At 46.1% G+C, this 27343-nt stretch overlaps 1 protein-coding gene across 1 annotated transcript in view; it reads right to left on the bottom strand.

Moving 5' to 3' along the window:
* pkd1b (polycystic kidney disease 1b) overlaps window positions 1–27343 on the bottom strand; it is a gene marked incomplete at its 5' end in the record, with an annotated part of 79895 nt that overhangs the window by 12776 nt on the left and 39776 nt on the right. Inside the window, 21 exon segments of the mRNA XM_084322312.1 lie at window positions 228–439; window positions 2093–2298; window positions 5815–6017; window positions 7385–7543; window positions 8320–8478; window positions 9657–9860; window positions 11004–11162; window positions 11250–11325; window positions 11616–11857; window positions 11950–12108; window positions 12438–12596; window positions 12764–12880; window positions 13326–13442; window positions 13654–13777; window positions 14297–14768; window positions 15355–15498; window positions 20025–20148; window positions 21140–21350; window positions 23377–23517; window positions 24489–24656; window positions 27327–27343. The exon segment at window positions 27327–27343 is cut by the window's right edge and continues 173 nt beyond it. Of these exon segments, the coding sequence (XP_084178438.1) occupies window positions 228–439; window positions 2093–2298; window positions 5815–6017; window positions 7385–7543; window positions 8320–8478; window positions 9657–9860; window positions 11004–11162; window positions 11250–11325; window positions 11616–11857; window positions 11950–12108; window positions 12438–12596; window positions 12764–12880; window positions 13326–13442; window positions 13654–13777; window positions 14297–14768; window positions 15355–15498; window positions 20025–20148; window positions 21140–21350; window positions 23377–23517; window positions 24489–24656; window positions 27327–27343 (3573 nt within the window).

Here is a 27343-nt window from a genome sequence, read left to right as displayed (position 1 = left end):
AGAGAGAGAGAGAGAGAGAGAGAGAGAGAGAGAGAGAGAGATCTTCATACATTTCTGCCACGTTTTCTATGCAAAATATTTGTCTTCAAAGTAACTGATGGGTTCAGATAAATGTAGTGGAGTAAAAAAGTCAAATAAAAATACTCACAAGTAGCTCGAAATTGTACTTAAGTACAGTAGGCCTACTTGAGTAAAAAAAAAATACTTAGTTACTTCCCACCGCTGACCAGCGTACCTTCATGAGAGAGCGCAGGGCTCGGAGTTTGCGGGCCTCGCCCTGTGCCCGCAGCAGCCCGTACCCACACGGGGGCCGGACCTTGCCCCCCTGCTCCCCCGCCGCCGCCCCCCGGGCCACGCTGGTCTCCTGGGCCAGGTGGTCCTCCACCTCGGGGTCCACGGGCCGCCAGAACACCGTGTAGAACAGGGCCTGCACACACACCTGACCGCGGGAGATGATGGATACGCTTCGTTTAAAAGGAACTCAACACGCCAACATTTTGGGGGAAATTAGCTTATTACCGTCTTCTCCAGAGAGAGAGAGACGAGAAGATAGAGACCAGTTTCCTCTCTGTGTGCGTTCAGTAGAAAGCCATCTGGCTGCACGTTAGCCTAGCTTAGCACAATGAATGGAAGCGGACATGGCCGGTTAGCCTTCGGGGGAGGTGTTAGTGGGACAATGCCTAGGGCTAATGTCCGCTTCCCTTCATTGTGCTAAGCTAGGCTAACGTGCAGCCAGATGGCTTTCTACTGAACGCACACAGAGAGGAAACCGGTCTCTATCTTCTCGTCTCTCTCTCTGGAGAAGACGGTAAGCTAATTTCCCAAAAGGTTGCCGTGTTCCTTTAAAAGGTGCGCAAACGTTCTTGATTATTCTCGACTCGACCGCTGCACACGATTCCGAGGAATAAGCACAATACTACTTATTCTTGTATTCATCGTTGTTTCTTAGTTGTTCACTTGTTGACTCTGAGCTCAAAACACAACAATGTCATTACCTGCAAGGCCCCTGTGTTGTTGTGTATTTGACAAATAAAGAACTGGAACTGTTGAAGGATTTAGCGGTTGAGTCTACGACGCGGTCCTCATTCGGCACAGTTGTATGATGTCATGATACAGCGCAAGTACTGTACAGCGCGACAAAAAGAGGTTTGGCATCCAACCAGAGTGCAAATAGTAATACAATGTAGGCCTACAGGTGATTAAACTGGGTATAAAATATATAAAAATGGTAAATGGTGCATTTATATAGTGCTTTTATCCAAATCGCTTTACAATTTTACCCATTCACTCACACGCCGACAGCGGAGGCAACCATGCAAGGTGCCAACCTGCTCATTGGGAGCAGTTAGGGGTTAAGTCTTGTCTTGAAACGCTGTCGGGGAGGAGTGGTGAATCGAACCGGGAACCTTCCGGTTACCAGACGACCACTCTACCTGCTGAGCCACCGTCGCCCTGTACTACTTACTGTGTGTAGTACTAATCTAGATGTATGTACAGAGTTGTAATATGTACAATGATACATGTATATCAGACAATATGGTGTATGTGCTTATTCCACGGTTGAGTCTACACCGTCTTCAAATAATCAAAATCTCAGTTAGTGCATCTGTAAGTGGTCACTTTTTACTAGTGATGCACGATATATCGGCTGCCGATATAATATCGGCCGATATGGCAGTTTTTTTTACACATCGGTATCGGTCCGATATCAAGATAGGGCCAAAATAAAAAAATTTCAAATATATATATATTTTTTTATAATCATTTTTTTTCTTTTCTTTTTTTCATGTTTTGCCTTAAATAGTTTCAGAATATCAGTCATTTCTGAAAATAAGTTACAAAATAAAAATGCGTTTTGGAAAATAGCTCTTTATTTGATTATCATAAAAAAAAGTGTTTTCTATACAGAGATATCGACATCGGTAAATATCGGTATCGGCCAGAACAGCACAATATTAATATCGGTTATCGGTATCAGCCACAATTTTCACATCGGTGCATCGCTACTTCTTACAGACCATGTTTGTGATGAAGCAGACGGATCGAGACTAATCCACAAAAGCAACGACGGCGTCTCCGCGTGGGATCTGACCTTCAGAGGCTCCAGCAGCAGAGCGGAGGTGAGGAGGGCCGCCAGCGCCGATATGAGCCACATCAGGACCACCGTGCCGGAGAACAGGCTGCCGTAGAGGCCCACCACGGCCAGGCAGGCCGCCAGCTGCACAGCCACCAGGGGGTAGATCACACCACACAGTGCCCAGGGGGGCAGCAGCCAGCCGGGCTGACCTCGAGCCACACCTGGGTGAGGGGGGGGGGGGAGGGGGACAAGAGAGAGAGAATCAAATCAAATCTAATCAAAGGCCCGACAACGCACGTTAATGTCCCCGCGGGCCGGACACGTCTTCTTTAAACAAGTCAAGAAGAAACATCACAATAATTCAAGAACAAAACAAAAACACCATAAAGTCCAAAACATTTCAAATAAATGCAAAACAAAAACACCATAAAGTCCAAAATTTTTTAAATAAATGCAAAAATAAATGCGAACACTCCCAGACATACCCCACGCGAAGGTAAGGAAAAACTCACTAAAACCTAGCAATAGGAAAAAATTCACCACAGGCAATGTGGAGGAGAGAAACCTTAGAATGTACATGTACAATGAATCAAGTTTATTTGTAAGGCCCGACAACACACGTTAATGTCCCCATGGGCCGGACAAGTCAAGAATAAACATCACAATAAATCAAGAACAAAACAAAAAACCTGAAATCCAAAATAAAATGCTAAATAAATAAATGCGAACACTCCCAGACATACTCCACGCGAAGGTAAGGAAAAACTCACTAAAAACCTAGCAATAGGAAAAAAGCACCACAGGCGATGTGGAGGAGAGAAACCTTAGAAGGGCCGTTCAATGGGGGATCTCCCTTCTTAGATGTCGGTGATAGTAGTGTTGCTATGGATGATCGATGGGTGGAGAATAACAACAGGCGAAGCAGTTGGTATGTATGTACATAATTATACATGTAATAAAACACAAATATGTACATGCAATAGCAACCGGGATACATAAGAACATTTTGAAAGATTGAAAATAGAATACAGCGAGTGAAGGGCAGCTGGGTGGCGCAGCAGACATTGCACTCGTCACCAACGCAAGAGACACCGGGTTCGGCTCCGGCTGTCGGCGTTGCCTCCAGCTTGGGCCAGTCGTCATACTGACTCAATTGGCAGAGTTAGCGGGAGGGAAGTCGATGGGTGGTAATCTGGACGTTGTGGACAGCGACTCCTACAGGTCGGTTGGGGGACGCCTGCACAGCAGAGACAGGAAATGGCGGGGGCAGTGTGAGCCTCCCACACGTTACACCTCGCCAATGCAGGCAGGTCATTAATCGGCATGCATGTGATGCATGTATGCGATTCGTCTCTGCGATTAACCCATCCCGTCGTCCTTCCCCCCCAAGGGCAGCCGGGAGGAGACAGGCGCAACGTGAGCCGCGCCAGGGGACCAATCCAAGTGCTCCTGTCCGTCTTCGTCAAGGACGCCACAGCGTTAGCGATCTGTTGTTGTGCATGTTTTTCCATTGGGTTTATCTTATCGGGGGGGGGGGGGAAACTCTTGCGAGCACGGGGAGAACATGCAAACTCCACACAGAAAGGCCCGGAAGATACCCCACCTGGGTAACTGGCATCATGGAAACCTGGTCCCCAAGCGGGAATCTAACCCTGGACCTTCTTGCTGTGAGGCGACAGTGTTTAACCACTACACCACCGTGCCGCCCAATGAGAGTCCGCGCTGGCAGGGGAAAAGATGTGACAGGCTGCCTCCTCGTGTACCGGAGGGGACACGTGATGCAAGGCTTCTATCCTCCCTACAACCGGCCAGTGGGGGGCATATGCGAGCAACGTTCAAGACAGGGGAGGGGAGAATTGGCACAGGATGGGAGAAAAATTTAAAAAGAGGAGAAAAAGTGGATAAAAAAATAAAGAATACAGCGAATGAGAAGGATGTCCAATAGGCATTGTTTCCAAAAGAGTAGCACTCATATGGCATCACGTAATGCACATCAGGTAATAGTGCCTGCGATGGCTTTTGAAGAGTCGTTACAGACTCGAGGTCTGACAAGTTCAAGTTTTGTTTTATTTGTCACATATAAGGTGCATGTACATTACAGCCCCCTGGGAGTGTGCTTCATGCAGTCTTTAGATTTATTTTGGATTTATTTATTTATTCCAAACATATATACAAATAAAACATAAAACATAAAAAGGCAAGAAAAAAGCGTTTTCACTTTCAACGTATCTAGGCCTGCCCCATCCTTACAATATATTACATGTAAAAATATATAGTCTTTCTTAATCTAAATAGAATATAAATCTACAAATGCCAAAAAAGAAAATATATGTGGTACTTCAGTCACCTTACTACTTAGTCCTCTCTCTTGCATTATATATAATATATATAATTATGCTTCATACAGTAAAAACAGTTTAAAGAATAAAGTCCAAACACTATACAAAATATACAATATACAAACTAAAGTACAACCTAAAGTACAAAATACAAACAATGAGGTACAAAATGCAAACTGTTTTCAAATGCAAAAATCCAACAATTAGGTATGGGTGTAGTGCAAATCTTTTTGTAATAAATAGATAAAGGATATTGTAAGATTCTGATCAAACTGGCCAGTATCACGTCTTCGTCTGTTTGGCCCTCCATCCAATTCCTCTGCGTTGTGTACTTTTAATGGTCCTGACGTCTCCGATACTGGTAGATAAGATCCTTATCTTCCCCCGTTAGTGCAATCCATAAACCATAATACTTCCCCACCTCCGTAAGAATTCGACACTTCGACAACGTGAAATACCTTACAAGGAAAAGCGTGGTTTTATTTCTCTAAACAGAAACCTCAGCTCAGATGTTAACAGATTGTATTGTCCTTGAAGAGTATATTTCTAATGATCTTTCGGTGTGTTCATATTATCGTCCTTTTGCTGTTCAGTCCAATAGTGTTCAGGCCTGTTCGTTAGCCTAAGACCATCCTCGTGGTAGCCGAAGCTACTGGTGATGTGCCATTCTCCCCCCCCCCCCCCCTCTCTCAATGAGAGGAGAGAGTCTCTTCTGGTTTCTTCCCTCTTAGTCTCAGTCAGATTTTAGTCTGGCTTCCACCCGGAAACACCGTTCGACTCATAGATGTTCGTCGTCGCAACGACGGCCCCGCCTTCTGGTTGTCATGCGACGTGTTGTCATGACAACTGCATAACCTTTAACACTAATAAACTTTCATTCACTGTGAACCGCTCTCCCTCTCTGGGAGACACTCCGTCTTATCTCAGATGTTCTTCCAAGGAATGCATAACAAAACCCTCACTGACGCGGCCTGTGCCTGTGAAACCACTGGTTCCACCACCGTCAATATCACCGTCTCCTGCTTCCATGCACATTTCGATCTACCATTTTAGCTGTCATCTCTCCCCAATCTATACATCACATACATTGAAAAACCACCATTTTCTCTCAATATGGTGTGAACCCTTTCACTACCACACTACAGAAGGTTAACCCTTTCACTACCACACTAGTGTGGTTGTGAAAGGGTTAACCCTTTGCCATGTGGCAGTGAAAGGGCCAACCTTCTGTATTGTCACAGTGAAAGGGTTAACCCGGTGTGGTAGTGAAAGGGTTAAAAAGTGATACAAAGTGTTAAAACATTTTACAAGGTGTTAAAAAGGTGCGACTATAACCAGTGTAGCTACAAGTTGCGTGCTGCACCTACATGGACCCCGTGGTGCCGCTCGGCGTCTCACCTATGCGCGTGGCGGAGGAGGCGCGTGTGGAGTCGGGCGAGGGGCTCGGCAGGAAGGTGCTGGCCACGGAGTAGACGGACAGAGACGAGGGACCCCTGTACAGGCCCGTCTCGTACAGGGAGCTGGGGGACGGAGAGGGGGGCTCGTGGACCCCTGTCCCGAACTGAGGCTCTGACCAGCCGCTGCAGCAGCTGTCTGTACGGCTGCAAGCACACAGGGGGAAATAGATTAATAATACGCAGGCACTCACGGTGGCTCAGAGGTGCAAGATGTCACTCCCCCCCCCCCCCCTCCCCCAGGCTCGAAGGCAGAAATGCACACTTTGATTAAAATGTAATCATTCAAATTCACATTTCCAGGGACTTTCTTGGAGAAAGACCAGCGTTCTTCCAGCTCAAGTTTCAAGATTCAAGTTCTGTTTTATTTGTCACGTACAGTATAAAGTACATTACAGTGGAATGCTTGGTTCTGTACGAGCCCCCTGAGAATGTGCTTCATACAGTAAAAAAAAAGTTAAAAGAATAAAGTCCAAACACAAAATATACAATATACAAACTAAAATACAAACTAAAGTACAAAATTAAGTACAAAATGCAACCGATGAAGTATAAAATGCAAACTTTTTAAAATGCAAAAAATGCACAAATGAGGTTGGGATGTAGTGCAACTCTTCTTGTAATCGATAGATACAAATATGGTGTAGTGTTTAAAAAGTGTTTAAAGTGTCTAAAGACCCTGTTGTGTACTGTATATCGGGCACCAGTTTGTTTTAGGTACCAGCACTCGACGGACACCTAGCGCCAGTCATGCATCTGCCGTAGCTGTTCGACTGACTGAGAATAACCAGAGTGAGGACATGGAGAGGCAGGTCTTACAGTTTGGAGAACGAGGAGGACAACGAAGACGAAAACGAACACAAAAAAACGAAAGAAAAAAAACGAAAGAAAAAAAACTAACGCAAAAAAAGGATGCAAAAAAACGAACGCAAAAAACGAAAACAAAAAAACGAACACAAAAAACGAAGGCAAAAAAACGAACGCAAAAAACTAACGCAAATAACGAAAACGATAACGAAAACGAACGCAAAAAAAAGAACGCAAAAAACGACAAAAAAAAAACGAACTAAAAAAAAAGAACGCAAAAAACGAAAAAAGAAAACGAACCAAAACGAAAACGAACACAAAAAAAAGAACGCAAAAAAAAGAACGCAAAAGAAAACTAACGCAAAAAAACGAACGCAAAAGAAAAAGAACAACGCAAGAAACGAAAACGAAAACTAGTTCTTACAGTTTGGAGAGCGAGGAGGACATGGAGAGGCTGGTCTTACAGTTTGGAGAGCGAGGAGGACATGGAGAGGCTGGTCTTACAGTTTGGAGAACGAGGAGGACATGGAGAGGCAGGTCTTACAGTTTGGAGAGCGAGGAGGACATGGAGAGGCTGGGTCTTACAGTTTGGAGAACGAGGAGGACATGGAGAGGCTGGTCTTACAGTTTGGAGAGCGAGGAGAGGACATGGAGAGGCTGGTCTTACAGTTTGGAGAACGAGGAGGACATGGAGAGGCTGGTCTTACAGTTTGGAGAACGAGGAGGACATGGAGAGGCTGGTCTTACAGTTTGGAGAGCGAGGAGAGGACATGGAGAGGCTGGTCTTACAGTTTGGAGAACGAGGAGAGGACATGGAGAGGCAGGTCTTACAGTTTGGAGAGCGAGGAGGACATGGAGAGGCAGGTCTTACAGTTTGGAGAACGAGGAGAGGACATGGAGAGGCAGGTCTTACAGTTTGGAGAACGAGGAGAGGACATGGAGAGGCAGGTCTTACAGTTTGGAGAGCGAGGAGAGGACATGGAGAGGCTGGTCTTACAGTTTGGAGAACGAGGAGGACATGGAGAGGCTGGTTTTACAGTTTGGAGAACGAGGAGGACATGGAGAGGCAGGTCTTACAGTTTGGAGAACGAGGAGGACATGGAGAGGCTGGTCTTACAGTTTGGAGAACGAGGAGGACATGGAGAGGCTGGTCTTACAGTTTGGAGAACAAGGAGAGGACATGGAGAGGCTGGTCTTACAGTTTGGAGAACGAGGAGGACATGGAGAGGCAGGTCTTACAGTTTGGAGAACGAGGAGGACATGGAGAGGCAGGTCTTACAGTTTGGAGAACGAGGAGGACATGGAGAGGCTGGTCTTACAGTTTGGAGAACGAGGAGGACATGGAGAGGCAGGTCTTACAGTTTGGAGAACGAGGAGGACATGGAGAGGCTGGTCTTACAGTTTGGAGAACGAGGAGGACATGGAGAGGCAGGTCTTACAGTTTGGAGAACGAGGAGGACATGGAGAGGCTGGTCTTACAGTTTGGAGAACGAGGAGGACATGGAGAGGCTGGTCTTACAGTTTGGAGAACGAGGAGGACATGGAGAGGCAGGTCTTACAGTTTGGAGAACGAGGAGGACATGGAGAGGCAGGTCTTACAGTTTGGAGAACGAGGAGAGGACATGGAGAGGCCAGGTCTTACAGTTTGGAGAGCGAGGAGGACATGGAGAGGCTGGTCTTACAGTTTGGAGAACGAGGAGAGGACATGGAGAGGCTGGTCTTACAGTTTGGAGAACGAGGAGAGGACATGGAGAGGCAGGTCTTACAGTTTGGAGAACGAGGAGGACATGGAGAGGCTGGTCTTACAGTTTGGAGAACGAGGAGGACATGGAGAGGCTGGTCTTACAGTTTGGAGAACGAGGAGGACATGGAGAGGCTGGTCTTACAGTTTGGAGAACGAGGAGGACATGGAGAGGCTGGTCTTACAGTTTGGAGAACGAGGAGGACATGGAGAGGCTGGTCTTACAGTTTGGAGAACGAGGAGGACATGGAGAGGCTGGTCTTACAGTTTGGAGAACGAGGAGGACATGGAGAGGCTGGTCTTACAGTTTGGAGAACGAGGAGAGGACATGGAGAGGCTGGTCTTACAGTTTGGAGAACGAGGATGACATGGAGAGGCAGGTCTTACAGTTTGGAGAACGAGGAGGACATGGAGAGGCTGGTCTTACAGTTTGGAGAACGAGGAGGACATGGAGAGGCTGGTCTTACAGTTTGGAGAACAAGGAGGACATGGAGAGGCAGGTCTTACAGTTTGGAGAACGAGGAGGACATGGAGAGGCTGGTCTTACAGTTTGGAGAACGAGGAGGACATGGAGAGGCAGGTCTTACAGTTTGGAGAACGAGGAGGACATGGAGAGGCTGGTCTTACAGTTTGGAGAACGAGGAGGGGACATGGAGAGGCAGGTCTTACAGGTTGGAGAACGAGGAGGACATGGAGAGGCTGGTCTTACAGTTTGGAGAACGAGGAGGACATGGAGAGGCTGGTCTTACAGTTTGGAGAACGAGGAGGACATGGAGAGGCAGGTCTTACAGTTTGGAGAACGAGGAGGACATGGAGAGGCTGGTCTTACAGTTTGGAGAACGAGGAGGACATGGAGAGGCTGGTCTTACAGTTTGGAGAACGAGGAGGACATGGAGAGGCAGGTCTTACAGTTTGGAGAACGAGGAGGACATGGAGAGGCAGGTCTTACAGTTTGGAGAACGAGGAGAGGACATGGAGAGGCCAGGTCTTACAGTTTGGAGAGCGAGGAGGACATGGAGAGGCTGGTCTTACAGTTTGGAGAACGAGGAGAGGACATGGAGAGGCTGGTCTTACAGTTTGGAGAACGAGGAGAGGACATGGAGAGGCAGGTCTTACAGTTTGGAGAACGAGGAGGACATGGAGAGGCAGGTCTTACAGTTTGTAGAACGAGGAGGACATGGAGAGGCAGGTCTTACAGTTTGGAGAGCGAGGAGAGGACATGGAGAGGCAGGTCTTACAGTTTGGAGAACGAGGAGGACATGGAGAGGCCGGTCTTACAGTTTAGAGAACGAGGAGAGGACATGGAGAGGCAGGTCTTACAGTTTGGAGAACGAGGAGAGGACATGGAGAGGCAGGTCTTACAGTTTGGAGAACGAGGAGAGGACATGGAGAGGCAGGTCTTACAGTTTGGAGAACGAGGAGAGGACATGGAGAGGCCAGGTCTTACAGTTTGGAGAACGAGGAGAGGACATGGAGAGGCTGGTCTTACAGTTTGGAGAACGAGGAGGGGACATGGAGAGGCCGGTCTTACAGTTTGTAGAACGAGGAGAGGACATGGAGAGGCTGGTCTTACAGTTTGGAGAACGAGGAGAGGACATGGAGAGGCAGGTCTTACAGTTTGTAGAACGAGGAGAGGACATGGAGAGGCTGGTCTTACAGTTTGGAGAACGAGGAAAGGACATGGAGAGGCTGGTCTTACAGTTTGGAGAGCGAGGAGGACATGGAGAGGCTGGTCTTACACTTAGAGCGAGGAGGACAACGAAAATGAAAACGAACACAAAAAAACGAAAGAAAAAAAACGAAAAAAAAAACGAACGCAAAAAACGAACGCAAAAAAACGATAGCAAAAAAACGAACGCAATAAAAAAGAACGCAAAAAAACTAACGCAAAAAACTAACGCAAATAACGAACGCAAATAACGAAACGATAACGAAAGCGAACGCAAAAAAACGTACGCAAAAAACGAAAAAAGAAAACGAACCAAAACGAAAACGAAAACGAACACAAAAAACCGAACGCAAAAAAAGGACGCAAAAAAACGAACGCACGAAAACGAACGCAAAAAAACGAACGCAAAAGAAAACGAACGCTAAAAAATACGAACGCAAAAGAAAAAGAACGAAAATAACGAACGCAAGAAACGAAAACGAAAACGAACACAAAAAACGAACGCAAAATAACTACGCAAAAAAAAGGACGCAAAAAACGAAAGAAAAAAATGTACGCAATAAACGAAAACTATAATGAAAACGAACGCAAAAAAACGAACGCAAAAAACGAACACAAAATAGCGAACGCAAGAAATCCGATCGCAAAAAACAAAAACAAACTAAAACGAGGAGGGAGAGCAGCTGCACAGGAGGACATGGAGAGGCTGGTCTTACAGTTTGTAGAACGAGGAGGACATGGAGAGGCTGGTCTTACAGTTTGGAGAACGAGGAGGACATGGAGAGGCTGGTCTTACAGTTTGGAGAACGAGGAGGACATGGAGAGGCTGGTCTTACAGTTTGGAGAACGAGGAGGACATGGAGAGGCTGGTCTTACAGTTTGGAGAACGAGGAGGACATGGAGAGGCAGGTCTTACAGTTTGGAGAACGAGGAGGACATGGAGAGGCTGGTCTTACAGTTTGGAGAACGAGGAGAGGACATGGAGAGGCTGGTCTTACAGTTTGGAGAACGAGGAGAGGACATGGAGAGGCAGGTCTTACAGTTTGGAGAACGAGGAGGACATGGAGAGGCTGGTCTTACAGTTTGGAGAACGAGGAGAGGACATGGAGAGGCAGGTCTTACAGTTTGGAGAACGAGGAGGACATGGAGAGGCTGGTCTTACAGTTTGGAGAACGAGGAGGACATGGAGAGGCTGGTCTTACAGTTTGGAGAACGAGGAGGACATGGAGAGGCCAGGTCTTACAGTTTGGAGAACGAGGAGAGGACATGGAGAGGCAGGTCTTACAGTTTGGAGAACGAGGAGGACATGGAGAGGCTGGTCTTACAGTTTGGAGAACGAGGAGGACATGGAGAGGCTGGTCTTACAGTTTGGAGAACGAGGAGAGGACATGGAGAGGCAGGTCTTACAGTTTGGAGAACGAGGAGGACATGGAGAGGCAGGTCTTACAGTTTGGAGAACGAGGAGGACATGGAGAGGCTGGTCTTACAGTTTGGAGAACGAGGAGGACATGGAGAGGCCAGGTCTTACAGTTTGGAGAGCGAGGAGAGGACATGGAGAGGCTGGTCTTACAGTTTGGAGAACGAGGAGAGGACATGGAGAGGCTGGTCTTACAGTTTGGAGAACGAGGAGAGGACATGGAGAGGCTGGTCTTACAGTTTGGAGAACGAGGAGAGGACATGGAGAGGCTGGTCTTACAGTTTGGAGAACGAGGAGAGGACATGGAGAGGCTGGTCTTACAGTTTGGAGAACGAGGAGAGGACATGGAGAGGCTGGTCTTACAGTTTGGAGAACGAGGAGAGGACATGGAGAGGCAGGTCTTACAGTTTGGAGAACGAGGAGGACATGGAGAGGCTGGTCTTACAGTTTGGAGAACGAGGAGGACATGGAGAGGCAGGTCTTACAGTTTGGAGAACGAGGAGAGGACATGGAGAGGCTGGTCTTACAGTTTGGAGAACGAGGAGAGGACATGGAGAGGCAGGTCTTACAGTTTGGAGAACGAGGAGGACATGGAGAGGCTGGTCTTACAGTTTGGAGAGCGAGGAGGACATGGAGAGGCTGGTCTTACAGTTTGGAGAACGAGGAGGACATGGAGAGGCAGGTCTTACAGTTTGGAGAACGAGGAGAGGACATGGAGAGGCTGGTCTTACAGTTTGGAGAACGAGGAGGACATGGAGAGGCAGGTCTTACAGTTTGGAGAACGAGGAGGACATGGAGAGGCAGGTCTTACAGTTTGGAGAACGAGGAGAGGACATGGAGAGGCAGGTCTTACAGTTTGGAGAACGAGGAGGACATGGAGAGGCTGGTCTTACAGTTTGGAGAGCGAGGAGGACATGGAGAGGCTGGTCTTACAGTTTGGAGAACGAGGAGGACATGGAGAGGCAGGTCTTACAGTTTGGAGAACGAGGAGAGGACATGGAGAGGCTGGTCTTACAGTTTGGAGAACGAGGAGAGGACATGGAGAGGCTGGTCTTACAGTTTGGAGAACGAGGAGGACATGGAGAGGCAGGTCTTACAGTTTGGAGAACGAGGAGGACATGGAGAGGCAGGTCTTACAGTTTGGAGAACGAGGAGAGGACATGGAGAGGCAGGTCTTACAGTTTGGAGAACGAGGAGGACATGGAGAGGCTGGTCTTACAGTTTGGAGAGCGAGGAGGACATGGAGAGGCTGGTCTTACAGTTTGGAGAACGAGGAGGACATGGAGAGGCAGGTCTTACAGTTTGGAGAACGAGGAGAGGACATGGAGAGGCTGGTCTTACAGTTTGGAGAACGAGGAGGAGATGGAGAGGCTGGTCTTACAGTTTGGAGAACGAGGAGGACATGGAGAGGCTGGTCTTACAGTTTGGAGAACGAGGAGGACATGGAGAGTTTCAAGTTTCAAGTTTCTTTAATAGTTGTCATACAGAAGTACAGAATACTTTCATACAAAATGCTTCTTACTGTTACGCTCCAGAGACTGTGCTAGACAAGATAGTATCTTAAAACTATAAATATTAACAAAAGTAAGCACAGTCTCGACGGAGCGAACAGAAAGGCAGCCGGTCGTTGCAGCGCCATTCTCTAGGCAGGTCTTACAGTTTGGAGAACGAGGAGAGGACATGGAGAGGCTGGTCTTACAGTTTGGAGAACGAGGAGGACATGGAGAGGCTGGTCTTACAGTTTGGAGAACGAGGAGGACATGGAGAGGCAGGTCTTACAGTTTGGAGAACGAGGAGAGGACATGGAGAGGCAGGTCTTACAGTTTGGAGAACGAGGAGGACATGGAGAGGCAGGTCTTACAGTTTGGAGAACGAGGAGAGGACATGGAGAGGCAGGTCTTACAGTTTGGAGAACGAGGAGGACATGGAGAGGCAGGTCTTACAGTTTGGAGAACGAGGAGAGGACATGGAGAGGCTGGGTCTTACAGTTTGGAGAACGAGGAGGACATGGAGAGGCAGGTCTTACAGTTTGGAGAACGAGGAGGACATGGAGAGGCTGGTCTTACAGTTTGGAGAACGAGGAGGACATGGAGAGGCAGGTCTTACAGTTTGGAGAATGAGGAGAGGACATGGAGAGGCTGGGTCTTACAGTTTGGAGAGCGAGGAGGTGGTCCTGGGCGAGCAGCGTCCGCTGTCAGAGGTGGACGACGCGCTGCTGTTGACCGTCTCTGTGTTCTTCACCGCCGCTTCTATAGACAGCAGCAGGTTCTCCTCTGACGACGACATCAAATGAAAGAGAAGAAAGAAACCATCAGACATTCCCACTAGGGGGGCGTAACGATGCGACCTCACACAACGATTAATTTCGATTGCGATTATTCAGGCAACGATTCGATGCGTCATGAAATCTCTTCATTTGACCACGATTCGATTCGATTCGATTTGATACATTTTCTATACATTTTCTATCAGTTAATTCCCCAAAAAATTTTGAATACACAAATGTGGCTGCAGGGGGAACTGATTCACTCAGCATGAATGGACTATAGGTCAATAAAAACAATACACATATAAAAAGAAAACACAAAAAAAAAATTGTATTGTTTAATTTCGATTAATTTAGTTTATAATCGATTCTAACATTTTCAAATCAATGCAGTTGAATCGTCACATTGGAATCGATGCATTTCGATTAATCGATGCACCGTTACACCCCTAATTCCCATATATTCTGCTCTGGTTGTCAAAGGGACGGGGAACTTTACGGACGCTATGGGTCGCCTCTTCCTCACCGGAGAGAGTCAGGAAGGTCAGGGTGCGGTGGAGGTCATGGGCGTGGCCGTGGCCGGGAGCCATCGTTGACGTCAGTGTCCGACCTCCCGCACGTGACACGAAGAGGGACTCCAAGCGGCCCGGTGAACAGGGACAGGTGGAGGCCGGGGACGTGGGGGGCGTGTCTGGACCCATGGGGGAAGAGAGAAGGGTGGCAGGCGACGCGACGGAGGAGGAGGGCGAGGCCGGGCGCAGCTGCATCAGGGCCTTCCTCCTCCTCAGCAGGCGGGTAGTAGGGCCCAGAGACGGTGACCCCTCGCCGCCGCGGGGGTCAGGGTCAGAGGTCATCCCGTCCAGGAGGCTGTCACAGGACGGCCATCCCACCATGCCCTCGTCCCGGTCCGCCCCGGCGCCACCGCCCCCCTGGGTGGCCAGGCCAGAGGCGTTCCAGAACTCCAGGATGCCCGAATCGAACGCCTTGCTTCCCAATAACTAGACGAGAGATGAGAGTAATAATAATAATGATAATAATAATAATACATTTTATTTATATAGCGCTTTTCAAACGAGCCCAAAGACGCTGACAGTAAGCAAAACAAAGAACAGATAAACATAAAACCACAGGGAACAAGCAACAGTGTGAATACACAAGACATAAAACCACGAGTAACAAGCAACAAATACAAAGTCCAGTAGAGGAACAGTCAGGGAAGTAAGGAAACCGAGGGGGGGGGGGGGGGGGGGGGGGGGCAGGAGACGGAGAGAAAGTAGGGAAGGGGGAGGGGAGGTGGTAGGTTGGAGGAGGGTGGTTATGGGTAAGGAAGGTTGTCTGCTTGGGAGAACAGGTAGGTTTGGAGTCGGGATTTGTGTGTGTGTGTGTGTGTGTGTGTGTGTGTGTGTGTGTGTGTGTGTGTGTGTGTGTGTGTGTGTGTGTGTGTGTGTGTGTGTGTGTGTGTAGGTGTGTGTGTGTGTGTGTAGGTGTGTGTGTGTGTGTGTGTGTGTGTGTGTGTGTGTGTGTGTGTGTGTGTGTGTGTGTGTGTGTGTGTGTGTGTGTGTGTGTGTGTGTGTGTGCCCTTACAGATGAAGGACTGTCTCGATCAAAGCCAGAGGAGTCTGGCAGAGACAGGAAGGACGGGCCGGACAGATCCGATTGGCCGAGGTAGACATCCATCTCCACCGAGTGACAAATAGGGGAGGGCGGAACGGAGACATCCACAGTTACCTGGAACACACACACACACATGCACAAAACACACATCTTAATGTAAAGCATAATGTAAATGTTTCCACATTGAGATATGGTTGTTTGAGAGATAAAGCAAGGACGTATATAGGAGTCTGAACATTATGTTCTCTAAACATGACCTCTAAACGCTCCGACAGTCAGTCACACAATAATGTCTTCACTTCCAAGCAGCTTTATTGAATACTATTGTGGCCATTCATTGGGTATCTGGACAAACACTACTTACAAAGGACCTGTATGAATAGGAAATCACATGACCACATCATAGGGTCATGTAATCAATCTGGACAATTTGATTTTGATTTGAAATCTTTATTTCGAACATGCAATGAATACAAACAAACAATAACAAAAAGCAAAACAACTCAATCTACATGTTCGAAAAGGAGTAGGAAGAAGTATACACTTATTTAATCCTACCCCTTTTCCACTACTCAAATGAGTGTACTATTTTAAAACATAAAAAAGAAAAAAGAAATATATATATATATGCAAAACAAAAAACAAAAACTATATATGTAAAACATGAAAGAAATAAAATAGAAAACAAAATAAAAATGTAAACACCCGTGAATATCAAGTCCCTTCCTCATCCCTGTACCTTGTGAACATAATTTCCTTATACATCAGTTTGAATTGTCTCATGTTTGGACATTGCTTTAGCACTGAAATACTGGCCGCTATGAAAACCAGAGACAAAAAATGCTCTGAACTTCATAAAAGTCAGACAAAGCTTTCCAAAAGCTCAAACAGTGAACTCCAAGCCCACGTGGTTGAACTAAAAATCCAAAGAAACAGACTAAGAAATGACGTAAACACCATGATCAGAACCGCAAAAAGAAATTTCATCAACGACAAAACTGAGGAAAACAAAAACAAACCCCGCGAACTTTGGAAATTACTCAATAATCAACTAGGCTGCAGTAAAAAACTTAAAACCAGATTCTCAAACATAAACATAAAGACGGACAACACGCTCATCACAGACAAGCTGGATGTAGCCAATTACTTAAACATCTTCTTCACAAACATAGCCACAACACTGGTAAACAAACTACCCTCCCACTCAGGGCTTTATGGGGTAGAACACATAGTAGCATACTAAAAAAACCTAGGGGTCCACAAAGACGACTTCAAACTTGAAATGGTAACAACCGATGAGGTACTCAAAAAATTTAGCGCCCTCCAACCTAACAAGGCCACTGGCCATGACAACATCCCCTCCAAATTCCTCAGAGACGCAGCAGCCACCATCACCCCAGTCATCACACACATAATAAACCTCTCTATAAGACAGGGGCACGTCCCCAAGGACTTCAAAATTGCGAGAGTGACCCCTCTACACAAAAAGGGCAGCAAATTAGACCCAGGCAACTACCGCCCTGTTTCTATTCTTACCTCCATCTCGAAAGTCATGGAGAAAATAGTCTACGAACAGGTCGAAAAGTACCTGGCGGAAAAAAACCTAATCTACGAATTCCAATCTGGCTTCAGAACGTCCCACTCCACTGACACATGCCTCCTCTATTTGAACGACCACATCAAACAAGAGGTGGACGCTGGCAAATACTGCGGCATGGTCATGCTGGACCTACAAAAGGCCTTCGACACTGTCAATCACTCCATTCTAATGGACAAGCTAAAAGCAATTGGTTTTGATAGCCTATCAGTGAGCTGGATGCAATCCTACTTGGAGGGGAGAGAACAGATGGTAGAGGTAAACGGTACTCTATCCCCCCCCCTCACAGTGAGCTGTGGTGTTCCACAAGGAAGCATACTAGGACCGCTACTCTTCCTAATTTATGCAAATGACATGTCGTCAGCCTGTGACTGCAACTTGTTCCTGTTTGCGGACGACTCAGCCCTGCTGGTCTCTGACAAGAACAAATTGCAGGTTGAAAAAACCCTCAGCACGGAACTACTGTAGGCAAAATCTGCATATGGCTCGCTGATAACAAACTATCATTACACATGGGCAAAACAGAGTCCATTCTCTTCGGTTCAAATAACAAACTCAGCAAGACCGACGGCTTCTCAGTTACAGTGGGTGACAATATTGTCACAAGGAAAGACGAAATTACCTACCTGGGTTCCATCCTAGAGGCAAATCTTTCCTGTGACAAAATGGCATCCAATGTAATAAAAAAAGTCAACCAACGAACTAGATTCTTGTACCGGATCTCCTCTCTGGTAAACAAGAATACCCTGAAGACTCTGGCAGGAGCACTCATTCAAGGGTACTATGACTATGCGTGCACCTCATGGTACCAAAGCACCTCAAAGGCGCTTAAAACAAAATTACAAACATCACAAAACAAACTGGTCAGACTACTACTTGACCTGAACCCCAGAACCCACCTCACCCCTGCCCACTTTGCCAACCTAGGATGGCTTAGAGTAGACGACAGAGTACAGCAACTTGCAATGGGCCTGGTCTACAAGATACACTATACGACCGGGGTGCCCATGTACATGTCAAAATACTTCCCAAAGGTCAGTGAATACCACAACCACTACACCAGAGGAAGCTCAACAAATCATGTTAAACCCAGATTCGGCTCAAACAAGGGACTAAACACGTTTCGCAATTATGCCACAACAATGTGGAACGCCCTACCCAAAGCTGTAAAGGAATGTGAATCCCTGCCCACATTCAAAACCGCCCTTAAAGAGCACCTACGGGAGGCTGCAATTCGAAACTGGCCACCGTAAATGCCCAAAACCCCCACCACCTCCTAATAGACAGTCTCCTCCCCACCGCATGTATATATTCCCTCCCCGCCGTATGTATATTTCCCTCCCACCCACCCACCCCCTCCTAATGTACAGTCCCCTCCCCATCATATGTATATACTCTGTCAGGATCTAGGGGTAACAGTACTGTATATTTGAATACCGCCTATGTCACAAATGTATCAGTACTAAATACCTATATGTCCCTATGCCATAAATGTCATGTATGTTGTGTATGTCATAAATGTCTATATGAATTGAAAATGGGGGACCCTGATGGAAACAAGACAAACGTCTTTCTCAGGTCTGCATCCCCTTAACAATTGTATGTATTGAGCCGTACTGTATTGTACCCATTCTGCAATCTGTTAAATAAAGTTTTCATTAATTCATTCATTCACCACATTCAGACTGTTCCACAGTTTCACTCCACATATTGAGATGCAGTGTTTTCTCATGGTAGTGCGTACGTTTAGCACCTTTAAATTGTGTTCTCCCCTCAGATTATAACCCCCCTCCCTATCAAAGAACAATTCTTGAATGTTTCTTGGAAGTGCATGACTTTTTGCTTTATACATTAATTGTGCCGTTTTAAATTCCACAAGATCATTTAACTTCAATGTCTTTGACTCCAAAAACAATATGTTAGTGTGATCACGATAACCTGCAATGTGAACTATCCTTATGGCCCTTTTTTGGAGTATAAAAAGTGGTTGTAGTGTAGACTTATAATTGTTTCCCCAGACTTCAGCACAGTCATTTAAATATGGTAAAACTAGTGAACAGTAGAGAATGTAGAGTGATTTTCTATCCAGAATGTGCTTTACTTTACTCATGACTGAAATGCTTCGTGAGAGTTTAGATTGGACATGTTTTATGTGAGGTCTATTATTACACCTAGGAATTTATTTTCATAAACTCTTTCAATAATCACATAATTTATTTTAACTTGTACCTGAGTATCCAATCTACAGTTTCCAAACAACATAATTTTAGTTTTGCTCAAGTTCAATGATAATTTGTTTCTATCAAACCATTCCTTCAATTTCAGATGTGATGACCTCTAAAAGCTGCTGGACATTCTCACCAGAAAAAAAAAGATTAGTGTCATCCGCAAATAAAATACATTTAAATATATTGGATACTTTACATATCTCGTTAATGTACAAGATGAACAGTTTTGGACCCAACACTGACCCCTGGGGGACACCACAAGCAATGTCCAAACATTCAGATTTATAATCTCTCATTGTCACAAATTGTTGTCTTTTATTTAGATAGCTTCTCACCCAGTCCAATACTACCCCCCTGATCCCATATCTCTCCAATTTCCTGATTAATATATCGTGATTAATAGTATCAAATGCTTTTTTTAGGTCAATGAATACTCCAGCTACATGTTTTTTTTTATCTATGGAATTTGTGATTTTTTCAATGAGTTCTATTAACGCTAGTGATGTTGACCTGTGTGTTCTGAATCCATACTGGCTATCGGTGAGTAAATTATGTTTATCAATGAATTTATCTAATCTGTTGTTGAAGAGTTTTTCTAATATTTTTGAAAACTGAGGAAGTAGAGAAACATGCCTATAATTTGTGAAGTGGTGTTTATCTCCAGTCTTGAACAGAGGTATGACTTGGGGCAAATCAATCAAATCAATAATTTTGAGAGGGAGGGTAGAAGCACATACAGGTGTGCACACACTTCTTTTCTTTGTCTGAAGAGATGAAAGGGGAGAAGAAGGCATAGGAGGAACAGGAAGTGTTACCTGGCCGTGAGTTTTTCGAAACAGGAAACAGAGGAGACACTGCAGAGGAAACAGCAGCACGGCAACAGTCATCCCCACGGCAACCGTCTCCACGGTGACAGGCAGGCGGGTGGAAACCGGTCCACTGGTCCGACGCAGACACAAAGTGAATAACTCATTCAGCGCCAAAAACGAGATTTATCGCGTTTGAAATCCAAGCGTTGAGCGCCAAAAACGAGATATCTTGTTTTTAGTTCCCTTTTCCTTTTTTTCCCATTTTCTCATACTACTCGCGCGGGCCTTGCAAGTGTGGATTGGACCTGCAATGACGATTGAATCCCACCAGGTGGCAGTATTACCTACCTTATGAACAATACAATACAAAACAAACCGCTAAGAGGATGCAGACCAGAAAAAGACTTTCGTCTTGTTTACATCGGGGTCCCCCATTTTCAATTCATCATGACATTTATGACATACACGACAAACAGATATACAGAACTATGTAGTAAGCAGAGATCATAAAAATATATACATCCAAAGGGGACGAAACTGTACATTGGTCAATTAATGACAGGAAGAGCTATTCAAACTCATTAACTGTCAATGAATGACTTTGATGACATCACAGGAAGAGCTATTCAAACTCATTAACTGTCAATGAATGACTTTGATGACATCACAGGAAGAGCTATTCAAACTCATTAACTGTCAATGAATGACTTTGATGACATCACAGGAAGAGCTATTCAAACTCATTAACTGTCAATGAATGACTTTGATGACATCACAGGAAGAGCTATTCAAACTCATTAACTGTCAATGAATGACTTTGATGACATCACAGGAAGAGCTATTCAAACTCATTAACTGTCAATGAATGACTTTGATGACATCACAGGAAGAGCTATTCAAACTCATTAACTGTCAATGAATGACTTTGATGACATCACAGGAAGAGCTATTCAAACTCATTAACTGTCAATGAATGACTTTGATGACATCACAGGAAGAGCTATTCAAACTCATTAACTGTCAATGAATGACTTTGATGACATCACAGGAAGAGCTATTCAAACTCATTAACTGTCAAACCAAATGAACGTGTGCAAAGCAGGACCCCTAAGCCATCTCACCTGTGGCCCTCCACGCCCACGGCCCCGTACCACAAGGCGCCCGACGCCAGATAGAGGTGTAGCAGGAGGGCACAACACGTCACCCTTTGACCCCGGGTGAACCGGCTGTGGGCAGGGCGTTCCCATAGCGACAGCCACAGGTGGCGTTCCATCATCCCAAACGAGAGCTGGGAGCAGAGAACACGTCGGAACCGAGACAGCTCCTCGGGACCTGGGAGACATCAGAACCATGGGTTTAACCCTTTCACTACCACACGACAGAAGGGTAACCCTTTACTATCATTTACTATGATAGTAAAGGGTTAACCCTTCTGTCGTGTGGTGGTGAAAGGGTTAACCCTTTGTCGTGTGGCAGTGAAAGGGTTAACCGTCTGTAGTGTGATAGTAAAGGGTTAACCCTTCCGTAGTGTGGTAGTGAAAGGGTTAACCATGTGTCGTGTGGCAGTGAAAGGGTTAACCCTTTTCACTGCCACACTACCGAACGGTTAACCCTTTCACCGCGACAATACAGAAGGTTAACCATTTCACTGACTGCCACACAACAAAGGGTTAACCCTTTCACTACCACACTACAGAAGGGTTAACCTTTTACTATCACACTCCAGTAGGTTAACCCTTTCACTGCCACACGACACAGGGTTAACCCTTTCACTACAACACTACAGAAGGGTTAACCCTTTCACTACCACACTGCAGAAGGGTTAACCCTTTCACTGCCACACAACAAATGGTTAACCCTTTCACTACCACACTACAGAAGGGTTAACCCTTTACTATCACACTACAGATGGTTAACCCTTTCACTGACTGCCACACGACAAAGGGTAAACCCTTTCACTGCCACACTACAGAAGGGTTAACCCTTTACTATCACACTACATACGGTTAACCTTCTGTATTGTCGCAGTGAACGGGTTAACCGTTCGGTAGTGTGGTAGTGAAAAGGGTTAAATGGTGAGTTTTTGTATTATAATGGCGTTGGGAGTGTAAATTAAATTTTAGTTATATAATAAGGTATGGATGGAAACATGGAATTACATTCAGGCGTTTGTGTCTGTATGTCAAGGTGAACGGCACCTCCTTCACTGGACCTCCTTCTGCACAGTGAACTATGTGTGCGTTGCGTGTGGGGTGTGTGTGTTGCGTGTGGGGTGTGTGTGTACCCTGATCGGGTGTTCCCAGTGTGTGATGTGTTATGTCTAGTTGTAGTTCCCTGTCCTGGTCTTGTAGTCCTTATCGTTTCCCTCCCAGGTGTATCCATTTGCAATCAACCCAGGTGTGTCTTGTCTCGTCATCCCCTCGTGTATAACTGTTCCGTTTGTCGTTATTTTATGTTACTCTTGTTTTACAAAACCATGGTAATTATCGATGTCCGATATTATCGGCCGATATCGGCATTAAAATGTGATATCGGAAAATATCGGTATCGGTTTAAAAATAAAATAAAATACATTTTATTTTTATTTTTTGCATTTCTATAACCTTTATTTACCCAGGCAAGCAAGTAAGAACAAATTCTGATTTTATTTATTGTCAAAAGTATGCATTATGTTGTGTTAATTCCACAACAAGAGATATGTAATGTTAATTACCTGAAATTATTCAATTTTTGGGGGGGGGAAACCCTGCATATATCGGTATCGGTTGATATCGGTATCGGAAATTAAGAGTTGGACAATATCGGTATATCGGTATCGGTAAAAAAGCCAATATCGAGCATCCCTAATGGTAATTAATTATAAATTAAATATCTTTTGTTGGTTACTTTGGCTACCGTCTCCTCATTATGTTACATTGACAAGACAACGGGCACTCCTTCAGTCAATGGTAATGTAATAAACCTACATGAGGCCAGGACCTCCTTCTCCACAGTGAACTGTGTGTGTGAACCTACATGAAGCCAGGACCTCCTTCTCCACAGTGAACCATGTGTGTGAACCTACATGAGGCCAGGACCTCCTTCTCCACAGTGAACTGTGTGTGTGAACCTACATGAAGCCAGGACCTCCTTCTCCACAGTGAACCATGTGTGTGAACCTACATGAGGCCAGGACCTCCTTCTCCACAGTGAACTGTGTGTGTGAACCTACATGAAGCCAGGACCTCCTTCTCCACAGTGAACCATGTGTGTGAACCTACATGAGGCCAGGACCTCCTTCTCCACAGTGAACTGTGTGTGTGAACCTACATGAAGCCAGGACCTCCTTCTCCACAGTGAACTGTGTGTGTGAACCTACATGAAGCCAGGACCTCCTTCTCCACAGTGCCGTTCTTCTCGTCCTCCACCGAGAGCCAGTCGTCCACCAGGAAGAAGAACATGTGATCCGTCTGAGGGTCCCACACCACCACGTGCTGCACGTACCAGGACGGGTCCAGACCTGGGGGGACGTCCCAAATCCACCAATTCAATTATACATACAGTACTGTACATTGCAGAGGTTCAACGTGGCTTTTAAGGACATTTGATTTGATTTGATTTGATTTGAAATCTTTATTTCGAAACATGCACTGAATACAAACAAACAATAACAAAAGCAAAACACAACTCAATCTACATGTTCGAAAAGGAGTAGGAAAAAGTATACACTTATTTAATCCTACCCCTTTTCCACTACTCAAATGAGTGTACTATTTTAAAACATAAAAAATAAATATATATATATATATTATAATTATTGACGTTGACACCTGCCCACCTGCCCAGTGAAAATGCTGAGTGGCTAGTGACTTTGGAAAACCACTAGCCACAGTGGCTAGTGAGCCAAAAAGTTAACGTCAAGCCCTGCATAGGTGTGTCAATGATAATGTTCACGGCGTTTGGAGCAACAATGTAATTGCTAGGTTCAACACAACTCTTCCACATCTACACCCTCCATCTTGTCCCAGTCAGCCGTTGCCCCAACTGGAGCTCCTTTTGCGGCTGAGTCACTGGTCGCAGGCAGCAGTAAACAATGGAGTCAACAGTCAGAAGCACAGTACTCCTGAGCCCAGGAGTTAAACATGTGTAATCCCTATCTGATTGGATCAGATTTGGATTCATTCATTTCAACTCATTATGAATTGAAAATGGGGGACCCTGATGTAAACAAGACGAAAGTCTTTCTCTGGTCTGCATCCCCTTAACAATTGTGTGTATTGAGCTGTACTGTACTGTACCCATTCTGCAATCTGTTAATTAACATTTTCAATCAATCAATTAATCAATAGGGATTACAAGTTTTGAACTCCTGGTGGCCTGGGGATGGAAGCTCCTTTTGAGTCTCTCTGTACCGGCCATGAGACTCCGGTAGCGCTTGCCTGACCGCAGCAGTGCAAAGAGGCAGTTAACAGACAGTATTATGGGATGTACCTGTGTTATCGTGCCAGATGCGTATCTTCCACACCTCTCCCAGGTTGTCATCAGTCTCCAGGTGGAAGTGGTCCAGACTGCAGCGCTGGAAGGCTCCCTCTCTCCGCAGATGGCGAGGGCCGCTCTTGGTCACACCGTACAGATTGATGCCAACGTGGGCCGTGGTGCCTGATGGGTAGTATGGCACGATATAATAATAATAATAATAATAATTCATTACATTTATATAGCGCTTTTCTAGACACTCAAAGCGCTCCCCACAATGTAGGGTGGTAATGGCCTCCTTCACCACCACTGGTAGCACCCAACCTTGGGCTACGCAGGCTCAATGGCTGCCATACACTGGCACCAGGCACACACTACACTACACACTGACTACCATACACTGGCACCAGGCACACATCACACTACACACTGACTACCATACACTGACACCAGGCACACATCACACTACACACTGACTACCATACACTGGCACCAGGCACACATCACACTGACTACCATACACTGGCACCAGGCACACATCACACTACACACTGACTACCATACACTGGCACCAGGAACAGATCACACTACACACTGACTACCATACACTGGCACCAGGCACACATCACACTACACACTGACTACCATACACTGGCACCAGGCACACATCACACTACACACTGACTACCATACACTGGCACCAGGCACACATCACACTACACACTGACTACCATACACTGGCACCAGGCACACGTCACACTACACACTGACTACCATACACTGGCACCAGGAACAGATCACACTACACACTGACTACCATACACTGGCACCAGGCACACATCACACTACACACTGACTACCATACACTGGCACCAGGCACACATCACACTACACACTGACTACCATACACTGGCACCGGGCACACATCACACTACACACTGACTACCATACACTGGCACCAGGCACACATCACACTACACACTGACTACCATACACTGGCACCAGGCACACATCACACTACACAATGGCTACCATACACTGGCACCAGACACACATCACACTACACACTGACTACCATACACTGGCACCAGGCACACATCACACTACACACTGACTACCATACACTGGCACCAGACACACATCACACTACACACTGACTACCATACACTGGCACCGGGCACACGTCACACTACACAATGACTACCATACACTGGCACCAGGCACACAGCACACTACACACTGACTACCATACACTGGCACCAGGCACACATCACACTACACACTGACTACCATACACTGGCACCAGGCACACATCACACTACACACTGACTACCACACACTGGCACCAGGCACACATCACACTACACACTGACTACCATACACTGGCACCAGGCACACATCACACTACACACTGACTACCATACACTGGCACCAGGCACACATCACACTACACACTGACTACCATACACTGGCACCAGGCACACATAACACTACACACTGACTACCATACACTGGCACCAGACACACATCACACTACACACTGACTACCATACACTGGCACCAGGCACACATAACACTACACACTGACTACCATACACTGGCACCAGACACACATCACACTACTACACACTGACTACCATACACTGGCACCCGGCACACATCACACTACACACTGACTACCATACACTGGCACCAGGCACACATCACACTACACACTGACTACCATACACTGGCACCAGGCACACATCACACTACACACTGACTACCATACACTGGCACCAGGCACACATCACACATCACACTACACACTGACTACCATACACTGGCACCAGGCACACATCACACTACACACTGACTACCATACACTGGCACCAGGCACACATCACACTACACACTGACTACCATACACTGGCACCAGGCACACATCACACTACACAATGGCTGAACGGCTCAGGAGACAGGGATTGATATCAGCCAATTAAGGGGAAGGGATGATTCTGTGGCCTTGATGTCAGAGACCTGAATTTGGCCAGAAACGTCGGGGAACCCCCTACTCTACTTTGAGATACAGTAGGCGTGCTGGGTTCTTTAACGACCGAGATTCAGTCAGGACCTCGGTTTAGTGTCTCATCTGAAGGACGGATACCATCCCATATAATAATAATAATAATAATAATAATAATAATAATAATAATAATAATAATAATAATAATAATAATAATAATACATCTATCTTATATAGCGCTTTTCCAGGTGCTCAAAGACGCTCTACATGGGTAGGAGAGACAAAACGATGGCAAAACAAAAAAACAGAACAAAAACAGAACAAAAATAATACATGACAAAATAAAATAAAACCGACAGAATTAGAGGTCAAAAGCAAGATTGAAAAGGTGAGTTTTGAGGGCTGATTTAAAAGATGTCAGGGTGTTTGCATCACGGATATGGCTGGGGAGGGCATTCCAGAGGGAGGGGGCAGCAGCAGCAAAGGCCCTGTGGCCCCCCAGGTCCGGAGCCTGGTCGTGGGAGGTGTCAGGAGGCCCTGTGGCCCCAGGTCCGGAGCCTGGTCGTGGGAGGTGTTAGGAGGCCCTGTGGCCCCCCAGGTCCGGAGCCTGGTCGTGGGAGGTGTCAGGAGGTTGGCATCTGCAGACCTGAGGCTACGGGTGGGCGTGTGACGGTGGAGGAGGTCGGACAGGTAGGGAGGGGCAAGGTTGTTGAGGGCTTTAAATGTGACGAGTAGTATTTAAAAATGTATCCTGTATTTGATATAACATTCTATATGCCACGTGGTACATACTTTTATCTACAGTACCTTACAGTAAGAAGAAGAAGTCTTTGTCATGCAGTACTGACCCGCCCCCTGCCTCCAG

This window comes from Notolepis coatsorum (genome assembly GCF_963971535.1).
Source record: "Notolepis coatsorum genome assembly, chromosome: 10".
Lineage (NCBI taxonomy): Eukaryota > Metazoa > Chordata > Actinopteri > Aulopiformes > Paralepididae > Notolepis > Notolepis coatsorum.
Note: the sequence above shows the minus strand (reverse complement) of the source record. Positions and strands in the feature narration are given on the sequence as shown.